Source organism: Phyllostomus hastatus, unplaced genomic scaffold (genome assembly GCF_019186645.2).
Source record: "Phyllostomus hastatus isolate PE091 unplaced genomic scaffold, TTU_PhHast_1.1 phas_contig_86, whole genome shotgun sequence".
Taxonomy (NCBI): domain Eukaryota; kingdom Metazoa; phylum Chordata; class Mammalia; order Chiroptera; family Phyllostomidae; genus Phyllostomus; species Phyllostomus hastatus.
In genome coordinates, this window is record NW_025333977.1 from 47,462,042 (window position 1) to 47,489,688 (window position 27,647).

Below are 27,647 nucleotides of genomic sequence, written 5' to 3' on the forward strand. Positions count from 1 at the left end.
CATTCTGTAACAAGATGGTGTTTAAAATTATGAGATTAACCACACATTGATGTTTCTCTCCCTCTCTTTTTCCCTCCATTCTCCACTAAAAATAAAATAAATGAAATATTTTTTAAGAAAACATAAGAGTTTTACCTCTTGGAACGGGAGCTAGATGATTCTGACTTAGGATATTTATTCTTTCCCTTGACATCTGAAATACTGGGTTCTCCACTACTCATAGGTCCTTCTATTGCAAAGAAAAGAACAAATATACAAAATATTAGTAAAGTCTTAGACTAGTAGTATCCTTCCTAAAACTCTGGTTTTCCAACTCAATAGTACAACTTTCTTTTTCTTGTTTTTGTTACTTTTTTGTTGAATTACAACTTTCGTAGTATCTTCATTCCTGCTTTTTCAGTTAGCCATCTACTCTATTTGTTTCCTATTCTACTGTTTTCTCACTAAAAAGTATCAATTTTTTGTACCCATTCTTTCCCTGTAGTCATCCAACCAATCCCCACACTGGCTGAATTTCCTGCTGTACCAAGGCAGCTGACAGCTACCAAAAAAAATTAACAATAAGTAGATGAAATTATAAATTAATATTTTCAAGTCTCAGCTGTCACCTTGTGTCACTTAACAAATCTTTTATGTACCACATAGTCTCTCCCTGCCTACTCACCGGAAAGATCTACATTGGATTCTCTGCCTAGATTCTTAAGTCTTTATACTCCTAGCAGATGACCTGCTTTACTTTCCAAAGAAAATCAGATGTCATCTTCTATAAACTCCCAGTTTTTCCACCTTTTCACTCCCTCAATTATCTACATTTCCCTTGAACCACACTTTCCATCTAATGCTAATTAATCTACCTATTCCCTTGATCTCACTTCCTCCCAAAGACCTACAAATTATTCTCTCCATTGTATCTAAAATCTTCCTATCCATAGATTTCTTTCTTACTAAAAAAAAGACTCTAAAAATCCCTCAATTCTGCATCCCTTTCCAACTATTTTTCTATCCTAGCTCAAACATTCAAAAGTACAAATAGCACACAGTTGAATTTCCAATTTTTCATTTACTATACTTACTTCAAAATACTTTGTTCTGCTCTAACCAATCTTCAGAAATTAATTTTGTGAAGTGATTGCTAAATCCAGCCATATAAGTGATAAGTCCAGAGATCTCTTTATTTCTCCTCTGACTTCAGAATTCATTTCTAACCTACCTTTCTTTCCTTGTCTGCTGCTATCCATGCACATAACATTATAAATACCATAAATTACTCTGAGGTCCCAGAACAAAATATGCTATATGGTTTGGGTTTTGTTTTGCTTTATTACTGTCTTTCACAGGAAATTTTTCTCAGGCAAAAATGTTCTTCAGTTCTCTGCCTGGTGTACTATCACCCAATTCCATTATTACCTCCTTGATGGAATTTTTCCTGACTACCAGTACTCATGAAATTCTTTAGAAAAAGAGATCTGAAGTTTTTGTATAGTACAAGCCAGAACTGGAATTACATAATTAAATTAGAAAAATCTCAATAATATATGGAGTCATATTCAAAATTAAAGTTTACCTGTGATTAGTCCATCTGTATTCCCACTGGTATTGTTTCCTCCAAGTTTCACAGATTCATCACTAACATTACATTCCTGGGTGAGAAGGCATATTTCTTACAAAGCACTGCTGTCAGTTTTAAATAAGTTTAAAAGCACCCTATTTTATATTGCTTTATTTTTCATAATAAAGACTATGTAAATTCTTACCCCATCCTGGAGTAAAGGTGTAGGTGCATTAAGTAAAAAGGAAAACTACACAAATTGATTACCCATTTTTTGACAGGTATCTCAAAAATAAAACCAGTTGGTCTTTACCTTTCAAAGGGAATACAAAAAGCAGACATTGATTATAAACAGAATATCAGTTACTATGAGAAACATTCATAAAATGGGAGTACTTTAGAACTGAAAGGAATTCTCAGACTACAAACTTTCAAAGGAAGAGTCCCTACAGTAAATCATAGTTCTTTAATGAGGCTGCCATTGCCTGCCAACCTGACCCTTTCCTTTTTCCTTCATGTGTACCCTTTCATTTCAAAATGCATTGATGTATATACACACATGACTACGAAAGCTTCTATGAAAGCAAAACTTTATACTTTCTTGTGAAAATATTTTTAACTGAGTCTAGCAAAGAAGGGTTCCTCTCATCATACTTCTATTTCTTGAATCTGTAGGTAGAGATGACAAATAAAATGGGGTTTAATTAAATTCTTTCAGTTTAAAAAGAAAGCTAGGTGATATTGTCATATTGTAAATTAAAACCTCAGTGTGGAGAGGAGGATTGATAGGAAGAAATACAGGTAATCTGTGCAGAAAATTAGGGCTAATAAGATATAATTTTAGTCAAGAGTCACTAAAAATGTGTCTGGAAGAAGATCCATTCCCTTGGTATTAAAAAAATCCAAAATGTAACATTTTAAGAAATATGTAGCTAGAATAGTTATTTTAGATAATTAATTTTTAAAGCATTAACTCCAAGGAACTAATGTAAAAAATGTCTTTTGATCTTCAATAATTAGTACAACCATTTAATCAATATGCAAAAATGATCTAAAAGTTTATCCACAAATAAAAATGTCCTTTATATTATTCTTTTTATATGAAATAATTTTGTTCAGCAAGCTTTTTCTCCATAGAGTTCAAAGATAAACTTTCTACAAAGTCCAACATATCCAATATTACACTCTGTCTAATGAAATTTAAATCAATGATACTTTACTATGTAAGTTTGGAATATCTAAATCTACTTTAATCACTCAAATTTTTGTTGCAATAAATTCTAAGCTAGAAATCACATTTTCAGCCTGAATTTCAATTAATGTGCAACAAACTATCCTAAAACCTTTCAACTACATTACACCTTACATGTATGCATGGATGATCTTGGGGTAAAAAGGGAAAGCCTTATTGATAATAGGTAAGTTTTAAATTGGTAATTGAAGACTTCCGGCCAAGATGGAGGTGTAGGTAGACATACTGTGCCTCCTCACACAACCAAATTAAGGACAACAAAAATTTAGAAACCAAAGAAATAACCAGAACTGACAGAAAACTGAACTGTACAGAAGTCCAGCAACCAAGGAGCTAGAGACACATTCATCCAGTCCGGTAGGAGGGGTAGAGTTGGGCAGCTGGGAAAAGAGTGGTGGCTTGTGGACCCCAGTGCACAAGGTGGTGGCTGACAGACCCGGGCACACAGGCGGCAGCCGACAGACCCAGTGAGGCACACAGGGCAGCTGGCTGACCGAGTGGTCCCACATTCATGAGCAGACAAACCAGGCGAAGCTGCATTGTAAGACAGACTGCGCATCCCAGGGCCCTACCCAGCTCAGGGAAATAAAGCCTCAAAACACCAACTGAAAACACCTGTGGGGGTTGAGGTGCTGGAAGATACTCCCAGCCACACAGCAGAGTTTGTTGGACAGACCCACAGGGGCCTAGAATGTACACAAACCCACCCACATGGGATTCAGCACCAGAAAGGCCCAGTTTGCTTGGGGGAAGCGGCGGAAGGGACTGAAATCTGACAGAGAGCAGAGCAAGCACCACTGCTCCCTCTCGGACCCCACTCCCCACATACAGTGTCACAACCCAGTAACTGGGTTGCCCTGCCCTGGGGAACACCTAAAGCTCCGCCCTGCATACGTAACAGGAGCGACAAGGAAAAAAAAAAAAGGCCCAAATGGAAGAACAGATCAAAGCCCCAGAGCAAATACTTTTAGGCGACAAAGAGATTGCCAACCTATCAGATGCATAGTTCAAAACCCTGGTAATCAGATACTCATGGGATTGGTTGAATGTGGTCGCAAATTAGAGGAAAAAAGGAAGGCTACACTAAGTGAAATGAAAGAAAATGCACACGGAACCAATAGTGATGGGAAGAAAACGGGACTCAAATCAATGGAATGGACCAGAAGGAAGAAAGAAACAATGAACCAGAAAACAATGAAGAAACAAGAATTCAAAAAAATGAGGAGAGGCTTAGGAACCTCCAGGACATCTTTAAACGTTCCAACATCTGAATTACAGGGGTGCCAAAAGGGGAAGAGGAAGAGCAACAAGTGGACAACTTATTTGAACAAATAATAAAGGAGAACTTCCCCATTCTGGCAAAGGAAATAGACTTCCAGGAAGTCCAGGAAGCTCAGAGAGCCCCAAAGAAGTTGGATCCAAGGAGGAGCACACCAAGTCACATCATAATTACATTAGCCAAGATTCAAGATAAGGAGAGAATTTTAGAAGCAGCAAGAGATAAGGAGATAGTTACCTACAAAGGAGTGCCCATCAGACTGTCAGCTGATTTCTCAAAAGAGACCTTGCAGGAAAGAAGGGGCTGGAAAGAAGTATTCCAAGTCATGAAAGGCAAGGACCTACATCCAAAGTTGCTCTATCCAGCAAAGCTATCATTTAGAATGGAAGGGCAGATAAAGCACTTCTCCAATAAGGTCAAGTTAAAGGAGTACATCATCACCAAGCCCTTATCATATGAAATGTTAAAGGGACTTATCTAAGAAAAAGATAAAAAACATGTACACTAAAATGACAGCAAACTGACAATTATTAACAACCACACCTAAAGCAAAAGCAAACTAAGCAAACAACTGGAGCAGGAGCAGAACAGGAGCAGAAGCAATGGAATGGAGATCACATGGAGGGTTAGCAACAGGGGAGTGAGAGGAGGAGAGAAGGGGAAAAGGTAGAGAGAATAGGTAGCATAGATGGTAGGTAGAAAACAGGCAAGACAAGGAAGGGCAAGAACAATATGAGAAATGTAGAAGCTAAAGAACTTATGACACATGGACATGAACTAAAGGTGGGGACTGTGGGTCAGAGGTGGTGTGCAAGGTGGAGGGGAATGAAAAGGGGAAATGGGACAACTTAAATAGCATAATCAATAAAATTAAATTAAATTTAAAAAATAAAAAAAAATTGGTAATTGACACTACAGCCGTAAATAGTCTTAGGTGCTACTGTTCTGTTTCAATAACCAAATGTAAAAAGAAGAGGACATAAATCATTGGACTTATTCAAGGTAAAAAGCTGAATCTCAGACATTAAAACAGTTAAACTCCTAATAAAAGTACAAAGAAGGAAATGCAACTAAGTGCAGAAATTAATAAAACAGGATCTCAATAAGCAGTGGCAGGAAACCGATGTGCAGCCTCTTTGAAATCTAAAAAAATTAGAGATCTAAAAATATATTTTTGCACAGATCTTTTGCTTAGTTATTTCCTTCTTTAAGTTCTTTGAATTTTCAGGTCAGAAGAAAAAATAGTGCTTCATTTTAATGGCATTTATTTTTCTCATAAAACAAATTCAATTTAATTCTCAGAAATGGAAAACGAATATATTAAGTATATATATAATGTATATAAATTAAATATGAAAAGTCACCTATATTTTCATCACTAGGACATAATTATCACTATTAACATTTGGCACATATAGTGTTTAACTACACTTAGACATACATAAATACGTATTTCCAAATTAGGACTCAAACACACTATACACAGATTCATATCTGGCCCTGCCACCCTCCCAGCACCTGGTATTTTTAACTAAAGAATATCATGAAAGTATTCTTCAAAACTAGAATTTTTTATTTTTGTATAACAGTATTAAATTTCATAACTATATTATAATTTAATTGTTACCTTCCTGAGAAGTGTTTGTTTTCTGCATTTAAAATAGCGGTTAGGGGGAAAAGACTTGTACTTTTATCTTTGGAAAAAATATATTTCTAATAACTTCTTTGGGTAGTTTTTTTCAAATGGCATTACTGAGTTGAAGATTATAAACACTTTCATGACACTTGATACATATTACCAAAATGCCCTCAAGAATGTGGTACCAACCTTCACTCTTATCAGCAACACATGAGAGAGGGCACTCCTGACATCTCTGAAAACACTGGATATTATCAAATTTTTGGCAATTATTTTCAATGACAAAATTAAAAGGTTTAACACTAAACAAAAGACTTCAGAGAAAACATTTATTAACACTTTACCTTCTTCAGCTGATTTTTTTTAATTCTTTCAACAGGAAGAGGTTTGCCATCATGGAAGTTGGTAAGAATTACTGCAATGGCTGTAAGAGTTTTGCCCTTTAAATGTTTTAAAAAGACAAATGGTCAGATTCTGAAACCCAGTTGACAGGAGAGCATTCCAAAACAACTTTAAAATCAGTTAAGCAAATATTAAATAACATTCAAAACCATGTAAGTGTACTGATTATTATATTAAACAATACACATATTAATGAAGTGTTCCATTAAGTTAAGAAATACTTTCCCACACCGCATTATTAGAAATTATTAAATGATTTACTCTAAAATACTATCAACATCTCTGGGAAATGTCATTTTATCTAATGACTGCTCTTCTAAGATTTTATATTTAACCATGAACTAATAACTTTATCATGAAACTATGACTTCTGCTTGCCAAAGAACTCAAAGCTAATTTAAAATTATTAGTAATTACAGTATACACATGAAGTTAAAGACCTTATTAAATTTCATTTAAACATAATTGCAACACTTAAAAGCTATAACTTATCTATGAAGCATGAAGAATATGATATATCTTGTACGTTTTTCTTAAATGAAAATGTGTAATTTTTCATTATTTTCCATAGCTAAATGTATAATTAGCCACACAGAAATAAATCTGAGAATTTTAAAGTTGTGTAAAGCAACAATTTTCAAAGTGTGGTCCACAGAGCTTTTTCAGGAGTTATGTGCCATCAAAACTACTGTCATAATATTTACTTGTGTTCACACTGTAGTAATGCCACAAAAAGCAATGGTGGGCAAAACTGCTGGTGCCTTAGCATAAAACAAAGCAGGTGACACTACTTTCCAATAGTGGTTATTGTATTAACTGCCACATACAGTAAAAAAAATTTAAATTCCAGTTTCACTTTAAGAATGTTATAAATGTACTTGATGAAGCAGTACACACTAATTTTATTAAATCTTGTCTCGTAAGTACATATGTTTTAAATATTCTGTGTAACAAGATAGGAAGTACACATGAAATACTTCTGCTAATACCAAAATATGAGCGTTATCTAGGGAAAAATCATTGTGAGAGTGAGTTCAAGCTCAACTAACCACCATGCATCACCACATCTCATCACTTTTTCATGCATTTTTACTTGAAAGAATAACTAACAACTAGTTATTCATGACAGAGAGGCAGAAATTTTCTTGAATAATGAACAAAGGGAGGCTATCATCTTCAAGAGAAACAACTGACAACATCTGTTAATGACAAAATTTGAGCTTTCAAGCAAAAATCAGAATGTTGGAAAACTTGTACCCAATACTATGGAGCATAGGAGCTTCCCAAAATGTAAGTGCCTAATAAGATCAGCAGTTTTACCAAAGAATGTGAATTTTTTATATAATATAATGAAATGCATGACACTTGACAGAGCTGTGTAACTCAGTGAACCAGTATTTTCCAGAAGGCCAATGTCTGATGTTATAAAACCATGCATGGGTAAAATATCCATGCAATTTGTAAGCCTCACCAATGGATTTTAATGAAGCAGAGTATAAAAAGTTCACTGGTACGATCTTTAACTTTCATATCATAACTACTAATTTTTAATAAACTGCCCTGGCTGGTGTGGCTCAGTGGATTGAGCTCTGGACTGCGAACCAAAGGGTTGCCAGTTGGATTCCCATTCAGGGCACATGCCTAGGTTGTGGGCCAGGCCCCCAGTAGGGGGTGTACGAGAGGCAACCACACATTGATGTTTCTGTCCCTCTTTCTCCCTCCCTTCCCCTTTCTAAAAATAAATAAAATCTTTAAAAAATTAAACTAATACTTGCTTAATTTTGTTATTGTATCAAAGAAGAATATCTATAATTATCTAAAACTCCTCCCTTTTCCAACTGCATATCTGTATAAGGATTTTCCTTATATATTTTAACCAGAACATAATCACAACACACTGAATAAAAAAGCAGATACAAAAATTCAGATGTCATCTATTACCTTAGACATGATAGAGATATGCAAAACTAAAAGTCAGTCTTCTTATCAAAATTGCTTTTGTTCTGGAATACTTTTTATTCAAAAAATGCTATTCACATTAACAAATAGTATGATTAAAATTTTTGTTTACTAATACTATAAATATTTATAGATATATTAATAGATGTAACCCACAAAAACAAAAGCTCTTTGGGCTCCTCAATAATCTTTAAGTGTGTAAAGGGTTACTGAGACCAAAAAATATACAAACTGCTGGTATAAGGAATCATAAATATATGATTTAATACTCTGCATATCACAACATTTGTGATATACTATTACACTGATTATCTTAATTGTGCCTTAACAGAAAAAGACAAAAAAAAAAGTTAACATTATTTTAGGTGAAAACCATAAGAAAAATTATGCTCTACACTGAAAGCAAAATCTCGTCCCTTACTGGCACCAACATATTCCTATCTCTATCTACTTCAAAATTACTTTTTATAAAATTATAATTACAAAATAAAATTTTACTAACTCAAGAAAAAATAATTACCAAACCCATGTCATCAGCCAAAATTCCTCCATGGACATTTTCTGGTCGATCCTTCTCAGAAAAATTTGTTATTGTGTTGTAGTATAAGTCATTTCGCTGTTCCCAGAATGGTGGAAGTTCTTTACTGTTTTCCCGAGAAACCATCCAAGCTAGAGCTTGTTTTTGATGTGGAAGCAATGGTGTTTCAATAGCCTGTAAATAAAAACAATGTCATAAATAGAGATACAATAAGCTCCTTCTTCCCACCCACCCCCAAATCTGGAAACAGCTGATCCTGTGATAAAAATGTATAGACTATCACCGTATTTTAAAATTCCAAATAGTTTTCAGTCTCATAAATTCCAGATAGATTTAAATAGAAAATATTGGCTCAGTACCTCAGCTGGTTCCATTTCATGAGTTTTATCATCTTCTTTTAAATCTTCAAATAATTTGTCAAATTCTGTTTTAAGCTACAACAAAAAGCAACAAGAAACGTTATGAAACATCGATTAAAATAATAATTACACTTAACTCGGGGAGTTCAAATCATTTAATTAACTATAAAAGTTGAATAATGAAAGGCACATGAAATTGTTTAAGATACTATGCTGCTCATTTAAGGCAGGATGAATAGGTGCTCTAGGGGTAAAAGGTAAGTGTGTTATAATCAAAAGAATGCAGAATAGAACATTGTAAATCTTGGGTTTCAGTAACAGCTCTGTCACAAATAAATCTATACATAACTTTGGGCAAGACATTCCTGTCTTTGGGCAAGACATTTATGGCCCTGCATCTGATAAAATCCTGTAAAATGACAGGAATGAACTAGATTTAGAGTGTTTCTAAGGTTCCTTCTATACTGAAATTCTGTGATTCTATTACATAGTTGTATTTGAACTATTTTAGTACATCCTACCAGGTACATTTGACTTTTTTTTCAGCCATTGACTTTTTATTTATTATTATAGCAGTAAAAACTTGCTATATGCTGTAAAATATTAGGATAATTTCAATCTCATGCTAATTTAGTTAATTCTCTAAACTGATCTAGTCAAATTTTATAGCAATACATATGTGTTATAATTACTTTTGTAAACTAGCAGATAAATACATAGCAATAGCCCAGAAGAAATCAGGCCAACTCTAAAAATTTAGGAGCAGTAACCTGGGGTTTACCCACCAGATATAAGATCAAGTCCTTCTAACAATAAGCAGAGGAAAAATACAATAATTACAATTAAAATACAAAAAGATTACTACTGATGGGTAGAGACAAAAAAACGTTTTGATGATATCTGTAGACTGAATTGCATTACTTTATTTAACATCCCTTTTTGATGATATCTGTAGACTGAATTGCATTACTTTATTTAACATCCCTTTTTTTTCAAACTAATTCAGCATAACTGTACCCTGGATTACAAATTAGACAAGTAAGAATCAGAGTAATGCCAAAGAACTAGAATTAAATTTTTTAGCACTGCATTTGCAACCTTACTGAAAGGAGTAAGTTTCAAGTTTCAGTGTTTTATGAAATATTTGCACATTCTAAGAAAATCAAACAATACAAAAACATCAAAACATACTAAAACATCCCATGCATATACAGAAATGTATGAGTTTTAATGTATGTATGAATGTGACTCCATGGATATATTCCTTACCACTGCTCTCTTTTTACATGAATGTTTGCAATATACATCCTACTTATTCTACATCTTTCATATCTTAACAATGTATCTGAAGATCACTATGCCAGCACCTACATATTTATCTTATTCTTTTAAACATCACTCTTCAACATTTAAAAATCACTTTTAGATTACAAAGTAAAAGTACACCTGGCCCTAGCTGGTGTGGCTCAGAAGACGAGTGCCAGCCTGTGAAGTGAAAGGTTTCCAGTTCAGTTCCCAGTCAGGGCACATGCCTGATTTGCAGGCAAGGTCCCTGGTTAGAGGCCCTGTGAGAGGCAACCAGTATCCCTCACACATTGATGCTTTTCTCCTTCTCTTTCTCCCTCCCTTTCCCTCTCTCTGAAAGTAAATAAAATATTTTTTAAAAAGAAAAAAAAAGCACACCTGTTCAGTTGTCAGCTGTACTGCTGCATGAACTGGCATACTATAGCTTGGTCCAGCTCTTCCAGAGCTCCAACCACTTTCCAAACTGAATCCGAAAGCTGTAATTTTCAAAATGAAAATAAAATCACCAAATAAAATAGACTACCTTTTAGTAAATTAGCTTTTGTAACTCCATTAAAAATACTTTTAATATGTTTAAAGGTTTTTTAAAAGCTAAATCCTGTCATTCAAAAAACACATTATTAAAGTAATTCCACATTATTTGAACAAATACTTGCCAAACAAATCATTCTTTTTCATTCCCTATTGCGAGATTCTAATTGTCTATAATTTATTAAAGAGAATGTTTATAGTCAGGATTTCCAGACATTATCATTAGGAGAATTTAGGGGAGAGACTACAGGAATTCCTTGTACATTTCTCTGTGTGTGTATAACCTCCTATAAATCTATAGTTGTTTCAAAATAAAGAGAAAAAATTCAGGGATTTTCTTTTAAAAACACCAAATAAAATTATAACCTAGAGTCTTTGGTGCAAATTAGTTCAGCCAACCAAACTCGAAGTATTACTTAACAGAATAAATGTTTACAATTCCTACATTCTTACGATATCAATAGTAGGTTAAACTCTAAACTTACTTTTTGGTGCAGGAGCCAATTTAAATCCATGTTTCTTCAACTGGTCTAAAACCGCTTTTCTATTTTCTTCTTTTCCCCAAAGAGTCATACGCAGAGGCATGGTAAAAGTGTTGTTTGCACCAAAAGGAACTACCCTATTATATTTAAGAAGGAAAAAAAGGTAGGAAACTAAAAATGTCATTTTTTACTCCCATGAAGAATCTATTAAATAGTCTAAGTGTTGTATTCAAATTTTGCATGAAGTAAAACAGGGAAGAACGAGTTGGGCAGACTATAAAGACAGAAAAATGATGGAATAGAATCAACAACAATCAGAAGAAAAGCGTGGTTTTAATAAACAGAATGCCATAAAAAACTGAGAAGATGGAATAAAGCAGTTTAAACACAAGGATAGTTCATAATCAAGATTGTAAGATAAGTAAGATGTAAGTTTAATTGAGAGGTTAGAGCTTTCATTAATAGAACCAGAGAGTAGCAACCCATTATAAGAATGGGGAATGATTTGCAAGAACTATTTCTGATCTAGGATTTACCATAAATTTATTCCCAATATTTGAAAAACTTGATGAACTGAGAAAGAAGAAAACAAGTACACAAGTAAAGTGAGAAGATATTGCTGAACCTTTACCTTCCAAACTCACCTGTTCATATCCTAAACATTCCATACTTAAATTGAGATCACAAACACAAATGCCTAAACGAAAAAGGTAACTGAGGAGATTAGTTTAAGTAAGGAAGAGGTGGTAGAACTCGGAGTATGAATTGATGAAGCTACAGCAGTCAACTGATGTCATGTGGAAATAAAAGATCAGAATCACCAGATCTTCCATTTGTCAAGAAAAATCTTCATAAATAATTTTTATATTTAGGGGAAAAATAACATGTATAAAATGTAGAATATCCAAATATTCAAATATTGGGGGAAAATATTTTTAATTTGTAAATACTTTGTAGGCAAAATGAAGTTCACTTACATCTGATGACAGGTTACCAGTTTTACAACCTCTGATTTAAACAAACACTTCTAAACTCTCAAATCTATGCACTAAAAAGTTTGGAGACGTGTAAACTTCCTAATATTTAAACTGAAGTATATTTTTCTCTAGGGTAATAATACTTCAATAAGAAAGTGAGGGAATAGCTAGGGCAGTAGAGGTAGATCAGAGGAGAATTAAAGCATTTATTAAACACATACCAAGAGGATAGTGAAAAAAGTTGTTACAGCAACTATACAGTCTCTTAACAAATTCAAAGATCACTACAACTCAAAATTATTAAATCTAAACTCTGAAGTACATTACCCTTCAACTTGTGCCAATTTGTTGTCCATAATATAGGCCAAAGCCGCTGCGAGATCTTTCTTTACATGGCCAACCTGATTTCCATTCACATTGTTTACTTTAATCGCATTCTTATCATAGGGGTTATTGGGTTCTCGTTGTAATGCAACCATTTCATTATTATTAACCTAACAAAAATGATGAACAGATAATATTAGAAATAATAAACATTAATAATAGTTTCTTCGTCATTATTTCTCTGGAATTTCCACTCATTTTTTAATGATTACTGAGTAACATTACATAAGAAATGTGCATTTTCTTGGACTCATATTTTTACAGAAATACTAAGGAATATATTTTAATAGTTCTTATATAATATTTTTCTAATTTATGTTCATTGGGACATTAACAAATCTTTGATACCTAAGAGGCACAATCAAAATTAACAACAGATTCACACTGTCTAAAATTTTCAACATCATAACTTCTGAAAACAAGTCATCTTTATTGAGTGCTACCATTGTTCTAAGTGCATTACACAGATTGAGTTTGTATTATTTATTATCCCCGTTTTACAGAGGAAGACAGTAAAGCACAGGAAAGTGAAGTAACTTGCCCAAGGTCACAAAGCTAGTAAGTAGGAGAGCTAGGATTTTAATCTAGGCCAGCTGGTTCCTAAATCTGAATTCTTTAGACTCTAAAAGGGGGGAAAGGTATTACTCATAAGTAAAAAATGGAACTGGAATAAGAAAATATATATAGACTTCAACTCATGCCATTCTGATTCCATTTGATTAAATATTACCTATGGATACTATTATTTAAAAAGATTAAGATTTCAGAAAATTCTCTCTTCCAAAAAACAATGGAAAAGGCAGCAAAAATTGTCAGAACCAACTTTTTCAGAACTCTGAAAACTAATAAAAGGATTGCAGAAACAAGAGGAGTGTTCAATCAAGAAAAACAGCAGAATATCTGGGCCCTAGTCCCATAGTCTACTCTCAGTTACATGATAGCCTTTAAAAATAACAACCTGCTGAGATTCTTGGTGCAGCCTAGCAGTAACCACAGTGCACGATAGAGCAGAATCTTTCAAAATTCATTCCCAAAGAACAGTCGTTATTTGAGCTCTGAGCTCACATTGTACAAAAAACATTCCCCCTTGGGTGAGTGTTTGTCAAAAACAATTTACACCAGCAGTGGGTGACAGTTGAAGCAAAGAAAAAGCTGGGGAATAAGATGTCCAAAGAGGCTTTGAGAAGCTCCAACATATTCCTGGGAATCTAAAAGGCCATGTATAAGCATATGGCTGTATACGTTCAGGAAAGACATGGGAAGACCCTAAGCTCTCACCTCTGACCAAACTTTAAGGTCTGAACAACCAAGAAGTGAAGGCTAAGGCAGAGTTGTCAGTTGCCTGTGTGTTAAAGGAGTACCCCAAATGCACACAGATCCTCTTGGTAAAGACTCGAAGATTTACCAGTTCCAATGCAATCATTAGCTGACCACCAAGCTAACTAAGTACAGACATAAGTGCCCACACACAACAAAGGGTAGATTTTACAGGGTTAATTCAGAAGTCACTAAACAAAAACAATTACCAAAATCAGCAACAAACAACCCTGGAGAGGAGGAAAATTCTGATTTGTAGTGTTGCCATATTATTTAAAATGTTCACTTCTCAACAACAACAAAAAAATGGGACATGGAAAGCAACAAGAAAATATAGTTCACTCATAGGAAAAAATCTGTTTCCAAGAAAAAAAATATCAACTGTTCCTAAGGAAAAATAGATATGTGACCTACTAAAATTTTTTTTATTTTAATTTTAAATATCTTCAAAGACCTAAAGCAAACCACATTTAAAGAACTAAAGGAAAGCATGAGAACTATGTCTCCCCAAATAGAAATTCTGGAGTCAAAAGTGCAATAACTAAAGTTAAATATTCACTAAAGAGGCTCTACTGCAGATATGAGCAAGTTGAAGAATAAGTGAAGGTGAAGATGGGTGAATTAAAACTACAGGTATTCCCCACTTTTCTAAAGTCTGAGTTAATGACACTTCACTTTTACATTAAGACCTACATATTAGTATTCTATTTGTTTTCACCAATTAAAAGGTTTCTGAAGAAAATAGCATTTAACCTTTGTTTTGCAGTGAGCTGTTATAGAGGTAGCACACACCCTGAGCAGCAAGAGTGGCACCACCAAGTTTGTTCCCTGGGAAACTACACTTGGCATTTCTGCATCAAACCACCATAGATTTGAACTGTATCTGTGAGCATCTGTGCTTTATCTCAATTTAATTTGTGCATCATTAGCAAGGTATGACCAAAGATATCAGAAAAGCCTAAGAGAACTTGCCAGGGTGTTACATTTAGTGTAAAGCTGGACATAATTATGCATTTTGATCATGATGAACAAAATGGACTGTGTGTATGTTGAATTTTGGGACTGGGAACGCTCAAAAAATTTTCCATACAAATTAATCATTATTGCTACTTTGCTTTAAGCCATTTCAGTTTACAAAAGGTTTCATAGGAATGCTCTACTTTTGGCTAACAGGGGAAACCTGTATAAAATCTTAAGAACAGCTATAGAGTCTAAGGAACAGAAAGAAAGCAAATGTAAAAACATGAACAGGCCTAGAGGCCATTGGGACAACAGCAAGCATATTCAGAAGGGAAACAGAAAAAGGGACAAAAAGAATATTTGAAGAAATAACAGCTGAAACTTTCTAAATTTGATTAAAAAAACATCAATCTACATATCTAAGAAGCCTAACAAATCCAAATAAACTCATTCCAAATGATAGCTTTGTTGGATAGAGTAATCTTGGATGTGGATGTGGGTCCTTGCCTTTCAAGACTTTGAATACTTCTTTCCAGCCCCTTCTTGCCTGCAAGGTTTCTTTTGGAAAATCAGCTGGAAGCCTTTTGGGCACTCCTTTGTAGGTAACTGTCTCCTTTTCTCTTGCTGCTTTTAAGATTCTCTCCTTACCTTTAATCTTGGGTAATATAATTATGATGTGCTTTGGTGTGTGCTTCCTTGGGTCCAATTTCTTTGGAACTCTCTGGGCTTCCTGGACTTCCTAAAAGTCTATTTCCTTCACAAGACTGGGGACATTTTCCTTCATTATTTGTTCAAGGAAGTTTTCAATTTCTTGCTGTTGTTATTCTCTTTCTTTTCCTACTATAATTCGGATATTGGAACGTTTCAAGTTGTCTCAGAGGTTCCTATGTCTCTCTTCATTTTTTTTTGAATTCTTGTTTCTTCATTCTGTTCTGGTTGGGTGTTTATCTCTTCCTTTCATTCCAAATCATTGATTTGAGTCCTGGTTTCCTTCCTGTCACTGTTGGTTCCCTGAATACTTTGCTTTATTTCATTTTGGGTATCTTTCATTTGTTCCTTCAATTTCCAAACAAACTCAGACAGTTCTGTGAGCATTCTGATTACCAGGGCTTTGAACTCTCCATCAGATAGGTTGACTATCTCCTCATCGCTTAGCTCTCTTTCTGAAGTTTTGCTCTGTTCTTTCATTTGGGCCCTATTTCTTTGACATGTCATACCTGTTAAGTTGTAAAAGGGTGGGCCTTAGGTATTCCCAGGGGCAGGGCAACCCCCTTGCTGCACTGTAATGCTACCTTTGGGGAAGAGGCCAGACAGGGAACAATGCAGCTCGCCTACTTGGCTCTAGCCCCCCTTTCCAATGAACTCTTGTGTGAGACTGGGAGTTTCTCCTACCGTGGCAACCCTGCCATAGTCCACAGTGCCATGTCTCAGTTTCCCATTCAGTTAGCCCCACCCACACAGTCTGCCACCTCACCGCATCCAGCCCCACCTGTATTCTCCAGTGCCTCACCGCAAGTTCTCTCCATCCACCACCTTACCAGTCTGGTTGTTCTGGTTGACTGTTTCTTTAATTCCTTGGTTGTTGGAGTTCCACGCAGTTTGATTTTCTGGCACTTCTGGTTGTTTATTGATTTTAGATTGGTTGTTATCCTCCTTTTGGTTGTGCAAGAAAACAAAGAGTTTCTACCTACACCTCCACCTTTGCCAGGACCTCTAAAGACTTTAAAAGGGTCAAGTGATAAAGAGTTTAACTGTAAGTTCATAGAAAATAAATATTAAAAAGTTAAAAATGAGCAATGTCAATATTAAAATAACAAAACTTAGGATATACAACCAATGCAGTATTTTCAAGGTATTTAAACGCTTAAATTTGGAGTTCCAGCCAAGATGGAGGCATAGGTAGATCTACTTTGCCTCCTTGCATAACCAGCAGAAGGACAACAACAAATTTCAAAACAAAATCAACCAGAAATGCCAGAAATCGAACTGTATGGAAGTCCGACAACCAAGGAGTTAAAGATGAAACATTCATCCAGATTAATAGGAGGGGCAGAGATGGGCAGCTGGGGCAGAGAGGACTTGTAACAAGGTGGTGGCTGGAGGACCAGGCAAGCCCACATTTGTGTGTGGATAAACTGAGAGGAACAAATGGGGAATGAGAAGACCCTGTAACCCAGGGTTCCCATGTGGGGAAATAAAGCCTCAAACCTCTGGCTGTAAAAACCTGTGGGATTACAGCAGGGGGAGAAACTCCCAGCCTCACAGGAGAGTTCATTGGAGAGACGCACAGGGTCCTAGAACACACACAAGCCGATACACCCTGGAATCAGCACCAGAACAGCCCAAGTTGCATGTGAGAAGTGGGGGAAGTGACTGAAAACTGGCAGAGAGCCCAGCAAGCTGCACTGTTCCCCTCCTCCTCTTTGTACCCCTCCTCCACATATAGTGCCACAATGCAGAGACCTGCATTGCCTCGTCCTGGCTAATACCTAAGCCTCCACCCCTTAGAATGTAACAGGTGGACCAAGACAAAGAAATATGGCCCAAATGAAAGAAGTGATCAAAACTCCAAACACAGAACTAAGCAATGAAGACACAGCCAACCTATCGGGTGCAGAGTTCAAAACACTGGTAATCAGGATGCTAAAGAAATGGTTGAGTATGGTCACAAAATAGAGGAAGAAGTAAAGGCTATGCAAAGTGAAATAGAGAAAAATATACATGGATCCAACAGTGTAGGGAAGGAAACCGGGACTCACATAAACAATTCGGACCAGAAGGAAGAAATAAATATTCAAGCAGAGTAGAATGAAGAAACAAGAATTCAAAAAAATGAAGAGAGGCTTGGAATCTCTGGAACAACTTTAAATATTCCAATATCTGAATTATAAGGGTGCCAGAAGAAGAAGAGCAAGAGCAAGAAATTGAAAAGTTATTTGAAAAAAGAATGAAGGAGAACTTCCCCAATCTGGCAAAGGAAAGAGATTTTTAGAAGTTCAGGAAGCTCAGAGAGTCCCAAACAAGTTGGACCCAAGGAAGCACACACCAAAGCACATCATAATTACATTACCCAAGATTAAAGGTAAGGAGGGAATCTTAAAAGCAGCAAGAGAAAAGGAGACAGTTACCTACAAAGGAGTGCCCAAAAGGCTTCCAGCTGATTTTTCAAAAGAAACCTTGCAGGCAAGAAGGGGCTGGAAAGAAGTATTCAAAGTCTTGAAAGGCAAGGACCCACATCCACATCCAAGATTACTCTATCCAGCAAAGCTATCATTTAGAATGGAAGGGCAGATAAAGTGCTTCCCAGAAAAGGTCAAGTTAAAGAAGTTTTTCATCACCAAGCTCTTTAAATAAAATGTTAAAAGGACTTAGATCTAAGGAAAAAAAATGATCAAAACTGTGGGCAGTAAAATGACAGCAAACTCACAACTATCAACAACTGAACCTAAAACAAAAATAAACTAAGCAAACAACTAGAACAGGAACAGATTCACAGAAATGGAGATCACAGGGAGAGTTATCAGTGGGGAGCAGGAGTAGGGAAAATGTACAGGAAGAAGCATAATTGGTAGGTATAAAATAGACAGGGAGAGGTTAAGAATAGTATAGGAAATGGAGAAGCCAAAGAACTTATATCTATGCCCCATGGACATGAACTAAGCTGGGGCAGGGAGGGGAATGCTGGGGGAGCAGGGGGTACATGGTGCAGGGCAGAGGGGAATAAGGGAGAAAAAAAGGGACAACTATAATAGTATAATCAACAAAATATATTTTAAAAAATAAAAAAAATTAAGTTCTTTTATTACTGAATAATACTAACATTAAATGTTCATCAAGAATCCAAAAATAAAGTAAAATAGGATAGTAGAATATAAAAAGAGATATCAATGAAAAAGGACAATAATAATTTAAAAAGTCCAACAGAGGTAGCTTGAAAAGATAAAACAAATCAATCTCTATCAAAGCTAATCAATAAAAAAGAATACAAATATATAACAGAGACAATGAAAACAGGAATATAACCATAAACACAGTTAAAATCTTTTTAAGTTAAATGATTACAATGTACAACTCTATGACTGAAACTTTGAAAATCTAAACAAAGTGAATGTTTTTCTTAAAAATATGAATTGCCAAAATTGCAGCAAGGAGTATCTGAATTATGCTGAATTTGAAGCCAAACAAAAAAGTACATACTGTATGATTCAATGTATACAAAGCTCTAGAACAAGCTAAACTAATCTATAGTGACAGTAATCAGACTGGTGGTTGTTCGGGCAGGGGCAGGAAGGAATAACCTCAACAGGATACAAGAAAATTTTAAGGGTGCATAGAAACAATTGATATCTTGACTGAGATGGTGATTGTCAGGCATATATCTTTGTCAAACACTTGGAATCGTACACTTACATGTAATGCAATTCTTGGGATTAAATACTTAAAAGAGATGCAAATCACATTTCAACAAAACTGAAAAAAGTTTTAAAATAATAAGTATGCAGCTCTGACGGATGTGGCTCAGTAGACTGAGTGCAGGCCGGTGAATCAAAGGGTTGCCAGTTTGATTCCTAGTCAGGGTACGTGCCTGGGTTTCGGGCCAGGTCCCCAGTAGGAGGTATGTGAGAAGCAACCACACATTGATGTTTCTCTCCCTCTCTTTCTCCCTCCCTTCCCCGTCTCTAAAAATAAATAAATAAAATCTTTAAAAAAAGTATGCAAAGATAAATACCTCAATTTTTATTACAACAGTTTCTCATCATAGTGATCAACTCCAAAATGTTCATCAATAGGGAAATAAAAAATACAATATAGATTTGTACTGATGTGAAAAGATATTAATATTTTACTGAGAAAAAAGGTGATCCCTGTAATAGGCATAACATGATCTCATTTTTGTTTATATAAATATGGTTTCAATTTACAAGTGTATGTTCACAGGGTAAAGTGTGGAAGGCAAAACAAGGGGAATAAAAGTTATGGTTCTAGGACATAGACTTTATAAATACTTAATGCATTTTATTTTAGCCATTTAAAAATAACAAACATGTATTACTTATAAAATAAATAATACACATTTTAAAAAATAAAAAGTGATGGTTACTTTTAATCAGCCCACATCTTTAACTTACCAGTATCAAAGAAATTATTCTAAAATCAAAAAAGTGATTGTTCTAAGATCAATAGCAACCAAATCTAATATTTTACAATGGTTTAAAGTAATTTACAAAATAATGCAAGTTTTGGGAAAAAATAGAACAAATCATAAATAGGAAAGCTCAGAGATTAATTGAAAGCCTGAGAACTGGTGAATATGAAATAAGAAGCCAACAGATTTAAGAAAAGTTAGAAAAGAAAAATAATCTCAGAATTAAAGACTAAAGTACAAAGAACACAAAATTGAACAGACCTTATGAAAAGGTCTGTCCCATAGTAAGGGACATAATGAAAACAGAAAAGTGAAAAAAATATGATAAAAAGGATTTCTGAGGAAATACTAGGCATAAACATATGTTATACGTATAAACAGAAGATATAATATAGAGAGACTAGAATGGAGCCCCTGAAGAAAAACAAGCTTTGAAACAAAGCAAACATTTAAAACTAGTATAATTAAAGAAAATTTTCTGAAATATAAGAAAACAATGTTATAAAACAGTCAGCACTAAGATACAACCTTAATAAAACTATTGGACTTTCAAGGTAAGAAAAATTTTCTTTTACTTAGCCAGGCAAAAAAATTTCAATTCACTTATGTGGAAAAAAAAATAACCCCATATTGGCATGAGAATTCTTACCAACAACTTTTTATACATCAAGATATCATGGAGAGAAAGTATGGGTCAAGGATTTTTTATATTCAGCCACGCATCACTAGTGTAAACATCACAATAATGAGCACACAAAAACTCAGAAACTATTGTTCCTTCGTAAGGAATCTCCTAGATAACACATTTCCAATCACAAAGTGATATTAGAAGTTCCAATATAACTATCAACAACTGAACCTAAAAAACAAAAAACAAAAACTAGGTGAACAACTAGAACAGGAACAGAATCACAGAAATGAAGATCACATACAGGGTTATTAATGAGGAGGGGGAGCATGGCGGGGTAATGGTAAAGAGAATAACAAGCATAATTGGTAGGCATAAAATAGACAGGGGTAGGTTAAGAATAGTACAGGAAATAGAGAAGCCAAAGAACTTATATATACAACCCATGGACATGAACTAAGGGGAAGGGGATGCTGGAGGGGGAGGAGGGTTGTACAGGGCAGAGGGCTATAAAGGGGAGAAAAAATTGAGAAGTGTAATAGCATAATCAATAAAAATATACTTTAAAAAATAAAATATGGGAGAATGAAAGATGGACAAATCCAGATCATGCAATTCTTTCCTAAGGAATCTCAACCAAAAAAAAATCTGAGAAACTTCAAAATAAGAAATATATGGAGGAATACAAAAACTAACAAATTTAGAACTTTCCATAGAACATATGTAATTTCTTCAACAAATCAATGACATGAAACAAAGGTGAAGGGGACAACCAAAGATAATGTATCAATTTTGTTTTGATTCTGATTTGAAAAAATGAACTATAAAAATACATTTTAAATATCAAGAAAACTGATTATGGGTTAGTTATTAAGTATAATAAAAATTATTATTAATTTTATGAGTATAAAGTGATATAGTTAGGATCTTTATTATAAAAGGACAAATGAAAAAGGGATCGAGCAAATGTGCAAAAAACTTGCTAACTACTGAATGTGAATCATAGGTATATGGAGTTTATTGTATTATTTTACTTTTATGCACATTTAAAACTTTTTTTTAAAGATTTTATTTATTTACTTTTAGAGAGGGAAGGGGGGGAGGGGGGGAGAGAGAGAGAGAGAGAGAGACAAACATCAATGTGCAGTTGCTGGGGGCCATGGCCTGCAACCCAAGCATGTACCCTGGCTGGGAATCGACACATTTAAAACTTTTCAAAATAAAACTAGAAGTATATCATCCAGATAATACAGAGACAGTCTAGACAACCACAATAAAGGAAACTACTGAACAGAGAAAGTCATACATTCTCTGTGTGTCTCCCTCACATACACCCTCTCTCATACACACACACCACACACACACACAAACACACTGCAGGTAATAGAGATAAAGATAGATACAGGAAGAAAAACTGGGAGACAAAGAGTTTTACTACAAAAGGAACGACGGACCTAATAACAGACAATTCCTTTATCTAGTTAGTAGGAGCTGATCTTCCTAAATTAAAAATATTAAAGTGTAGAAATGTGCTGAGGGGCAGAGGGGAGAAAGCAGTGGACTGACTTGGAAGTCATTTGGCAAATGTACAGCACAGTATCTGTGCTTTTTGAGCAAATCATTTAACCTCTTGAACTTCAGTTCTTCAGTTATAGAAAGGGGATAATAGATGCCCTATGTACCTGAGAGTCACTGTAGCAAGCAAATGAGACCATATAGGAAAAAGTGTTTTTCATACTGTAAGTATGATATAAATGTAAAAGAATATTAGTCATTAGATATTTATCTCTTGTCCAGATATATTTCATTACTTAAAAAAAAAACTAAATGAATTTAGTTTTCTAATTCTTATTTTCTAGGTTAATACCATAAATACATATTTTAACTCAAAATCTAATGTTATACTCACAACTCCTGTGTAATAGCGTAGTCCAACTACATGACCTCTCAAAGTTCCAAATAAGACTGAATCTAGTTCTTCATCGCTAGTTAGGAAATCATCTGGAGGGATAATATCATGGAATTCAAAACGAGGAAAGAAAGTTGGATATGAGAGGCGTGGAAAATTTCCATGGACTCCGCCATACTGAACAGTCTGCAAATACTTCCAAACAGGATCTCTAAAAATAAATAAATAAAAAGGAAGAAAATTTAGCCAAGTATTTCTCAAAAACCATACCATATTTATAGGCCAATTGTTTTCTCACACTTTATTTCAACCAATCAAATCTGATGTGGCAACTGCTATATAAAATTAAGAGAGTGTTTATTCTAGTAAAAGTAGAATTGGAGTGAGTGGGGGAGGTTTTGAGGAACCCTTTTTATTCCGTAATGCCTCTTCTGCCCACAGAGTATTCAAAATGAACCCCTCTACCTCAACTCCACCCAGGGCTAGTGAGGCTCAGTGGACTGAGTGGTGGCATGCGACCCAAAGCATCACTGGTTTGATTCCCAGTCAGGGCACAGACTTGGGTTGCACGCCAGGTGCCCCTGGTGGGGGGGCCTCACAAGAGGAACAACATATTGATGCTCCTCTCCCTCTCCTCTTCCCCTCTTTCTAAAAGTAAATGCATAAAATCATTTAAAATTGTATTTAAAAAATGAAAACCCCATTAAACATCATAAATCTCTTGGGGCTTCGCAAGAGGAACAACATATTGATGTCCCTCTCCCCCTCCTCTTCCCCTCTTTCTAAAAGTAAATACATAAAATCATTTAAAATATGAAAACCCCAATAAACATCATAAATTTCTTTCCCAGTGACCATCTACTTAAACTGCAAAGTGGTATCTAATTATACCCGGTAACTCTAATTATACCCAAAATTTCAATGGAGATTGAGCAAGAAGAGATTGCAAATATATAACTATTACTATTTTTATATGTGAAGTTCTATCTTTACCGATAATATATCCAGCATCCATTACTTCAATTCGTTCCGAACGGAACCCTTATTTTATTCAGGCATCCCAACGATGGTATCATGGGAGATTGACCTAAAGCCTCCCACTCCCGTTGGTTTAAGGGTAACCTCAATCACCTTATGGATAACTATTTCAGGAAGGTGCAAGTAAACCAATTTGGAAACTGAAAAAAGGGAAGTCCGCTGGGGGCTTCCAGAACGATCCTTTCTCCTTAAGAACAAACAGGTATCTCGCTTGCGCATTTCCCTTGGTTTCTCGGCAAATATATATTTGCATGTTTCTGCTTGCACATAAACTGCGCTACTTAGGGTCAAGGACTGACTGACTTCGCCTTTTATTCCGAGCACAATGCCTAATGCACACTGAATATCTAATGGTGTTTTGCTGAATAAAGCACAGGTCACGATCCCAGCTAAGGACTGCAGCTTTGAGCCCCAGGCCCTTCCGACAGCCCTTGACAGAGATTTCTCCAAGGCCTTGGCAATACATTCGCCTGAGGTGCCTTCACTCGCCAACAAAGAGTATACATTTATTTCTACCATAGATATATGAGCCACCAGCAAAACGAGTACATGCTGCAGAAATCGCACGGGAAAAGGGAAAAGGAACGGGGGAAGGTCAGGTTCATTTGGGGACACCCTAGGCCGTTATCCCCCTGCACCACACCCCTTCCACCCCCTTCACCTCTTGAACATCCAGGACATAGCTCTAGGTGGGTGCCGAGGGTAACGCTTGGGCCCCAGGGATCGTTTACGAGCCGCCTGTGTACGCCTCCTTCCAGGGCCCTCAGCTGAGAATCCAGCAGCACCTTCCGACCACCGGAGGAAGAACGCACTACCACAAGCTAAGACGCAGCGCGGCTAATTAGACGTCGTTGCCGTCTCCTCCTAGCAACAATCTGAGAAACCGCTGACGCTTTGCGACTGGCACTGGAACGCCCAATCGCAAACCAAGCACGAACCAATCAGAGTATGGAAGGGAGGGCAACTCCGCCCCGCACAGAGATTCAAAGACTATGGGCGGGGTCGCAACTGTGGGGATGGTTTCATCCGGGTTCTTCCCCGCCCCTAAGGCGGAGGCGCGCGAAACACCTCCACCCCCACCAATCCAGAGTCCTGTGCCCCGGGTTTCTGTGTGGTTCCCTGCCTCAAACGGGGAAACGACTCTCTGTTCGACTGTTTCCCCCAAAGCCCGAAGGCTTAGCCTTATTCTTCAGACCCCGCCTCATCCTGCCTCCAATTTTCTCCTCATCTGATGTTACCTGTAATAGGGTCTTCCACAGAATAAGCTCCGCGATGTACCAGCGGTGAAGAGACCAGCGAGATAATTTCTTTTCCTGTGGTTAACCCCGTGTATATGCCTTAAAAATACTCATTTTAAACACCGTGGGCTAATCTATGAGACACACTCAGTTCAGAAGAGCTTCACTGAAATTTAGACTTTTGGACTACCCCCTCCCCCTTTTTTAAAAAGGAAAATGTTCATTTCTAGTAGAGGAAAGCCACAAAATGCGTTGACAGCACAAATAACTTGGTGATCGCTGACAGTGGCGGGCGCAGCTTCTCCTGAGGCTCGAAGCTGCCCCGGCTAGACGGGAGGACGCTTGTTTTCCTCGGGAAACTGCCGCGGACACTCCGGGATGCGCTCCGGCCGCCCTGCGAGAGTGTGAGACTCAGAACTGTTGGCTTTGCCTGGGTTGGCAGGGCTGGTCTCGGAGCCTTGGTGGCCCTGATTCTGCAGGCCTTTTATCTGGTGCCGTGGCAGCACGAGGGGTGGCAGCACGAAGGGTGGCAGCTGGTGGCGGCATTGATCTGCGCTAGGGCTGGGGGTAACTGTCGAGAGTTGCAGGATCAAAAAGAAAATGTATTTACGAATGTGATCAATATTGACATTTGCCCTTCACGGAGTGATGATCCATGTTACACTTCCCTTAGCAGAGTATGAGAGGTGGTCTATGAAGCAGTTTTTCAAGAGGCATTTGTTCATTATCTTAAACCATCATGATCCGTAAACATGAACCACCAACAGAATGAGGAATCAAATCTGCAGCAATTTATTATTTCATTGTAACAAACAGAAGGAAGATGAAGACAATGACATTTCTAATTATTTTAATTATTTTACTTTCTTCTAGAAGTATTGTGAAGTAAATGGCAATATAGTTCAATTTTTGATGTGCCTGATTCTAAGTTCTTGAAAAATATGCCAGAAAATGCCCATATTGAAAATGTTTTGTGTGTAAAATTAACAAGGAAGCCATGCTCATTAGACTGAAAGATAAAATTCCAAGTGTGAAAGTACAAGACCTGAGACCTATGTGTAATGACTGTCCTATCATAAAAGAATCCAGATTGAATGGAGTAAAATTTTTCTATTTAAAGTCAAATTTGTGTCCATCTCATCACTATTTTACATCTCAGATCTAGCTGTTGAACTTAAATACTTTTTCACTTAATCATTCTTTTTTATTTTAAAATGAAGGGCAGTTTGTACTAGTTTGATTAAAATGTTACAGCAGAACTATCACACTAGATAATGTATTCTAAAAAATAAACATTTGTAACTGAAAAGAACAATGGGAACTATAGAGTGACATGTGTGTGGGACTGATGTGTAAGGAGGAAAGTGGCACCAAGAGGACAGTGAGGAAGACAATGGCCAGATTATGTACAAATGTATGGTCTATGGCAGAGTTTGTATTTCATTTTAAATGCAATAGAAAGCAATTGAGTGTTTTAAGCAGGAGAATGACAATCTGAATTAAGCTTTTAAAAAGTCAGTCTGACAGCTCTCTGGAGAATGGATTATAGGGAACAAGAATAAAAGCAGAAAGACTGTTTAGTTGATAATTAGGCAACAGTTGGGTCCAGGTAAGAGATAATGGTGGGTTGGAATCGGGAGGTGATAAAACAGAACCAATGAGGTTTACTGATGGATTTCAGTGTGGGTACTAACAGTGGAGAAGGAATAAAATATTCTTCTAGCCTTCCACCTCCCAGTCCCAAACACTCTTTCTCATCCTCCCCCATTTTATGTAGATTAATCGTGTCACTTCTCTGTTTGATACTTTGAACATGAAACCAAAGAATGGTATGTATGACTTTTAGTAATCTGTCCCCTTCTTCCCAATCCTGCCACTTCCCAACCCACACTGCCTATAATGGCCTTCACTAACTTCTCTAAACATTATGACTATTTTTGTGTGTAATCATAAGGCCATTTTCACACCCAACAAAATTAAATCATTGGTGTCTTCTAATAATTAGCTCATAATCATATGTTCACAGTTGCCTCAAAAAAATGTTCTTTTATACTTTGTTAACAAACAGAATTTTCAAGCCCTTAGCAAAAAAAGGAAAACAAACCAAAAAACTTTAAGAATCTGAATTTCCAAAAGTCTGCCTTCAATACCAAAAAACCTCCAAGTTTATGTCATAACTAATAGATTCTGGAAGAATATGTGATGCTGTAAGAGCTAGTCTGTTTCCTTCATTCAAAAGGAGGTAGAGACAAAACTAGATGAAGGAGGAGAATTTTCACAGAGTAAATCTCTTAAGTGGACCTTTGGGAAAGGTCCTGGAATGCCAAGACTTTGAGCCAAGAGCCACACAGGAGAGATGATAGCCTAGCAAAGTTTCTGGAGATCCCATAAAAAAGAAAGCTGTGCCTCGTTTTCCATAGAGTTGCCTTAAAATTCTGCAAATCTTAAGATAGAGAGCCTCAGAGACCAGAAATGTGCCAGGGCAGTAAAGGAGTAAAGGCTAGTGAAGTGACTGTTAAGGGATCCAAGGATTGCCTTTCAATCTTAAGAAAGTCCCCAGTGAGTCTTCAGCACTGTGAAGGCTAGAGGCTTTCAATAGTTCATGGTTCTAGTGAGCAGAAGCAAGGACCATTGCCTCAAAGATGAACTGAAGCCCTCTAAAGGGTAAGAAAAAGAAGACAATTTGAAACCTAAATTTAATTGACTTTAAATCTTGAAAGGACTAAAGTATCTGAAATTGGCTATATTGTTACCT

General features: G+C 36.1%; 1 protein-coding gene across 4 annotated transcripts in view; it reads right to left on the reverse strand.

Moving 5' to 3' along the window:
* HLTF (helicase like transcription factor) overlaps window positions 1-24,504 on the reverse strand; it is a 60,461-nt gene extending 35,957 nt beyond the window's left edge. For 3 of the 4 annotated variants that reach the window (XM_045851593.1, XM_045851591.1, XM_045851590.1), the window contains exons 1-10: window positions 24,316-24,504; window positions 22,617-22,827; window positions 12,600-12,766; window positions 11,299-11,432; window positions 10,661-10,758; window positions 8,978-9,052; window positions 8,601-8,792; window positions 6,064-6,159; window positions 1,565-1,640; window positions 136-229 (exon numbers count right to left, since the gene is read on the reverse strand). In XM_045851593.1, coding sequence (XP_045707549.1) covers window positions 136-229; window positions 1,565-1,640; window positions 6,064-6,159; window positions 8,601-8,792; window positions 8,978-9,052; window positions 10,661-10,758; window positions 11,299-11,432; window positions 12,600-12,766; window positions 22,617-22,827; window positions 24,316-24,335 — 1,163 coding nt within the window. In that variant the 5' untranslated portion in view covers window positions 24,336-24,504. The remainder of the gene's footprint in view (window positions 1-135; window positions 230-1,564; window positions 1,641-6,063; window positions 6,160-8,600; window positions 8,793-8,977; window positions 9,053-10,660; window positions 10,759-11,298; window positions 11,433-12,599; window positions 12,767-22,616; window positions 22,828-24,315) is intronic. The other variant, XM_045851592.1, reaches the window with a different exon arrangement.
* Between the last annotated feature and the right edge of the window lie 3,143 nt (window positions 24,505-27,647).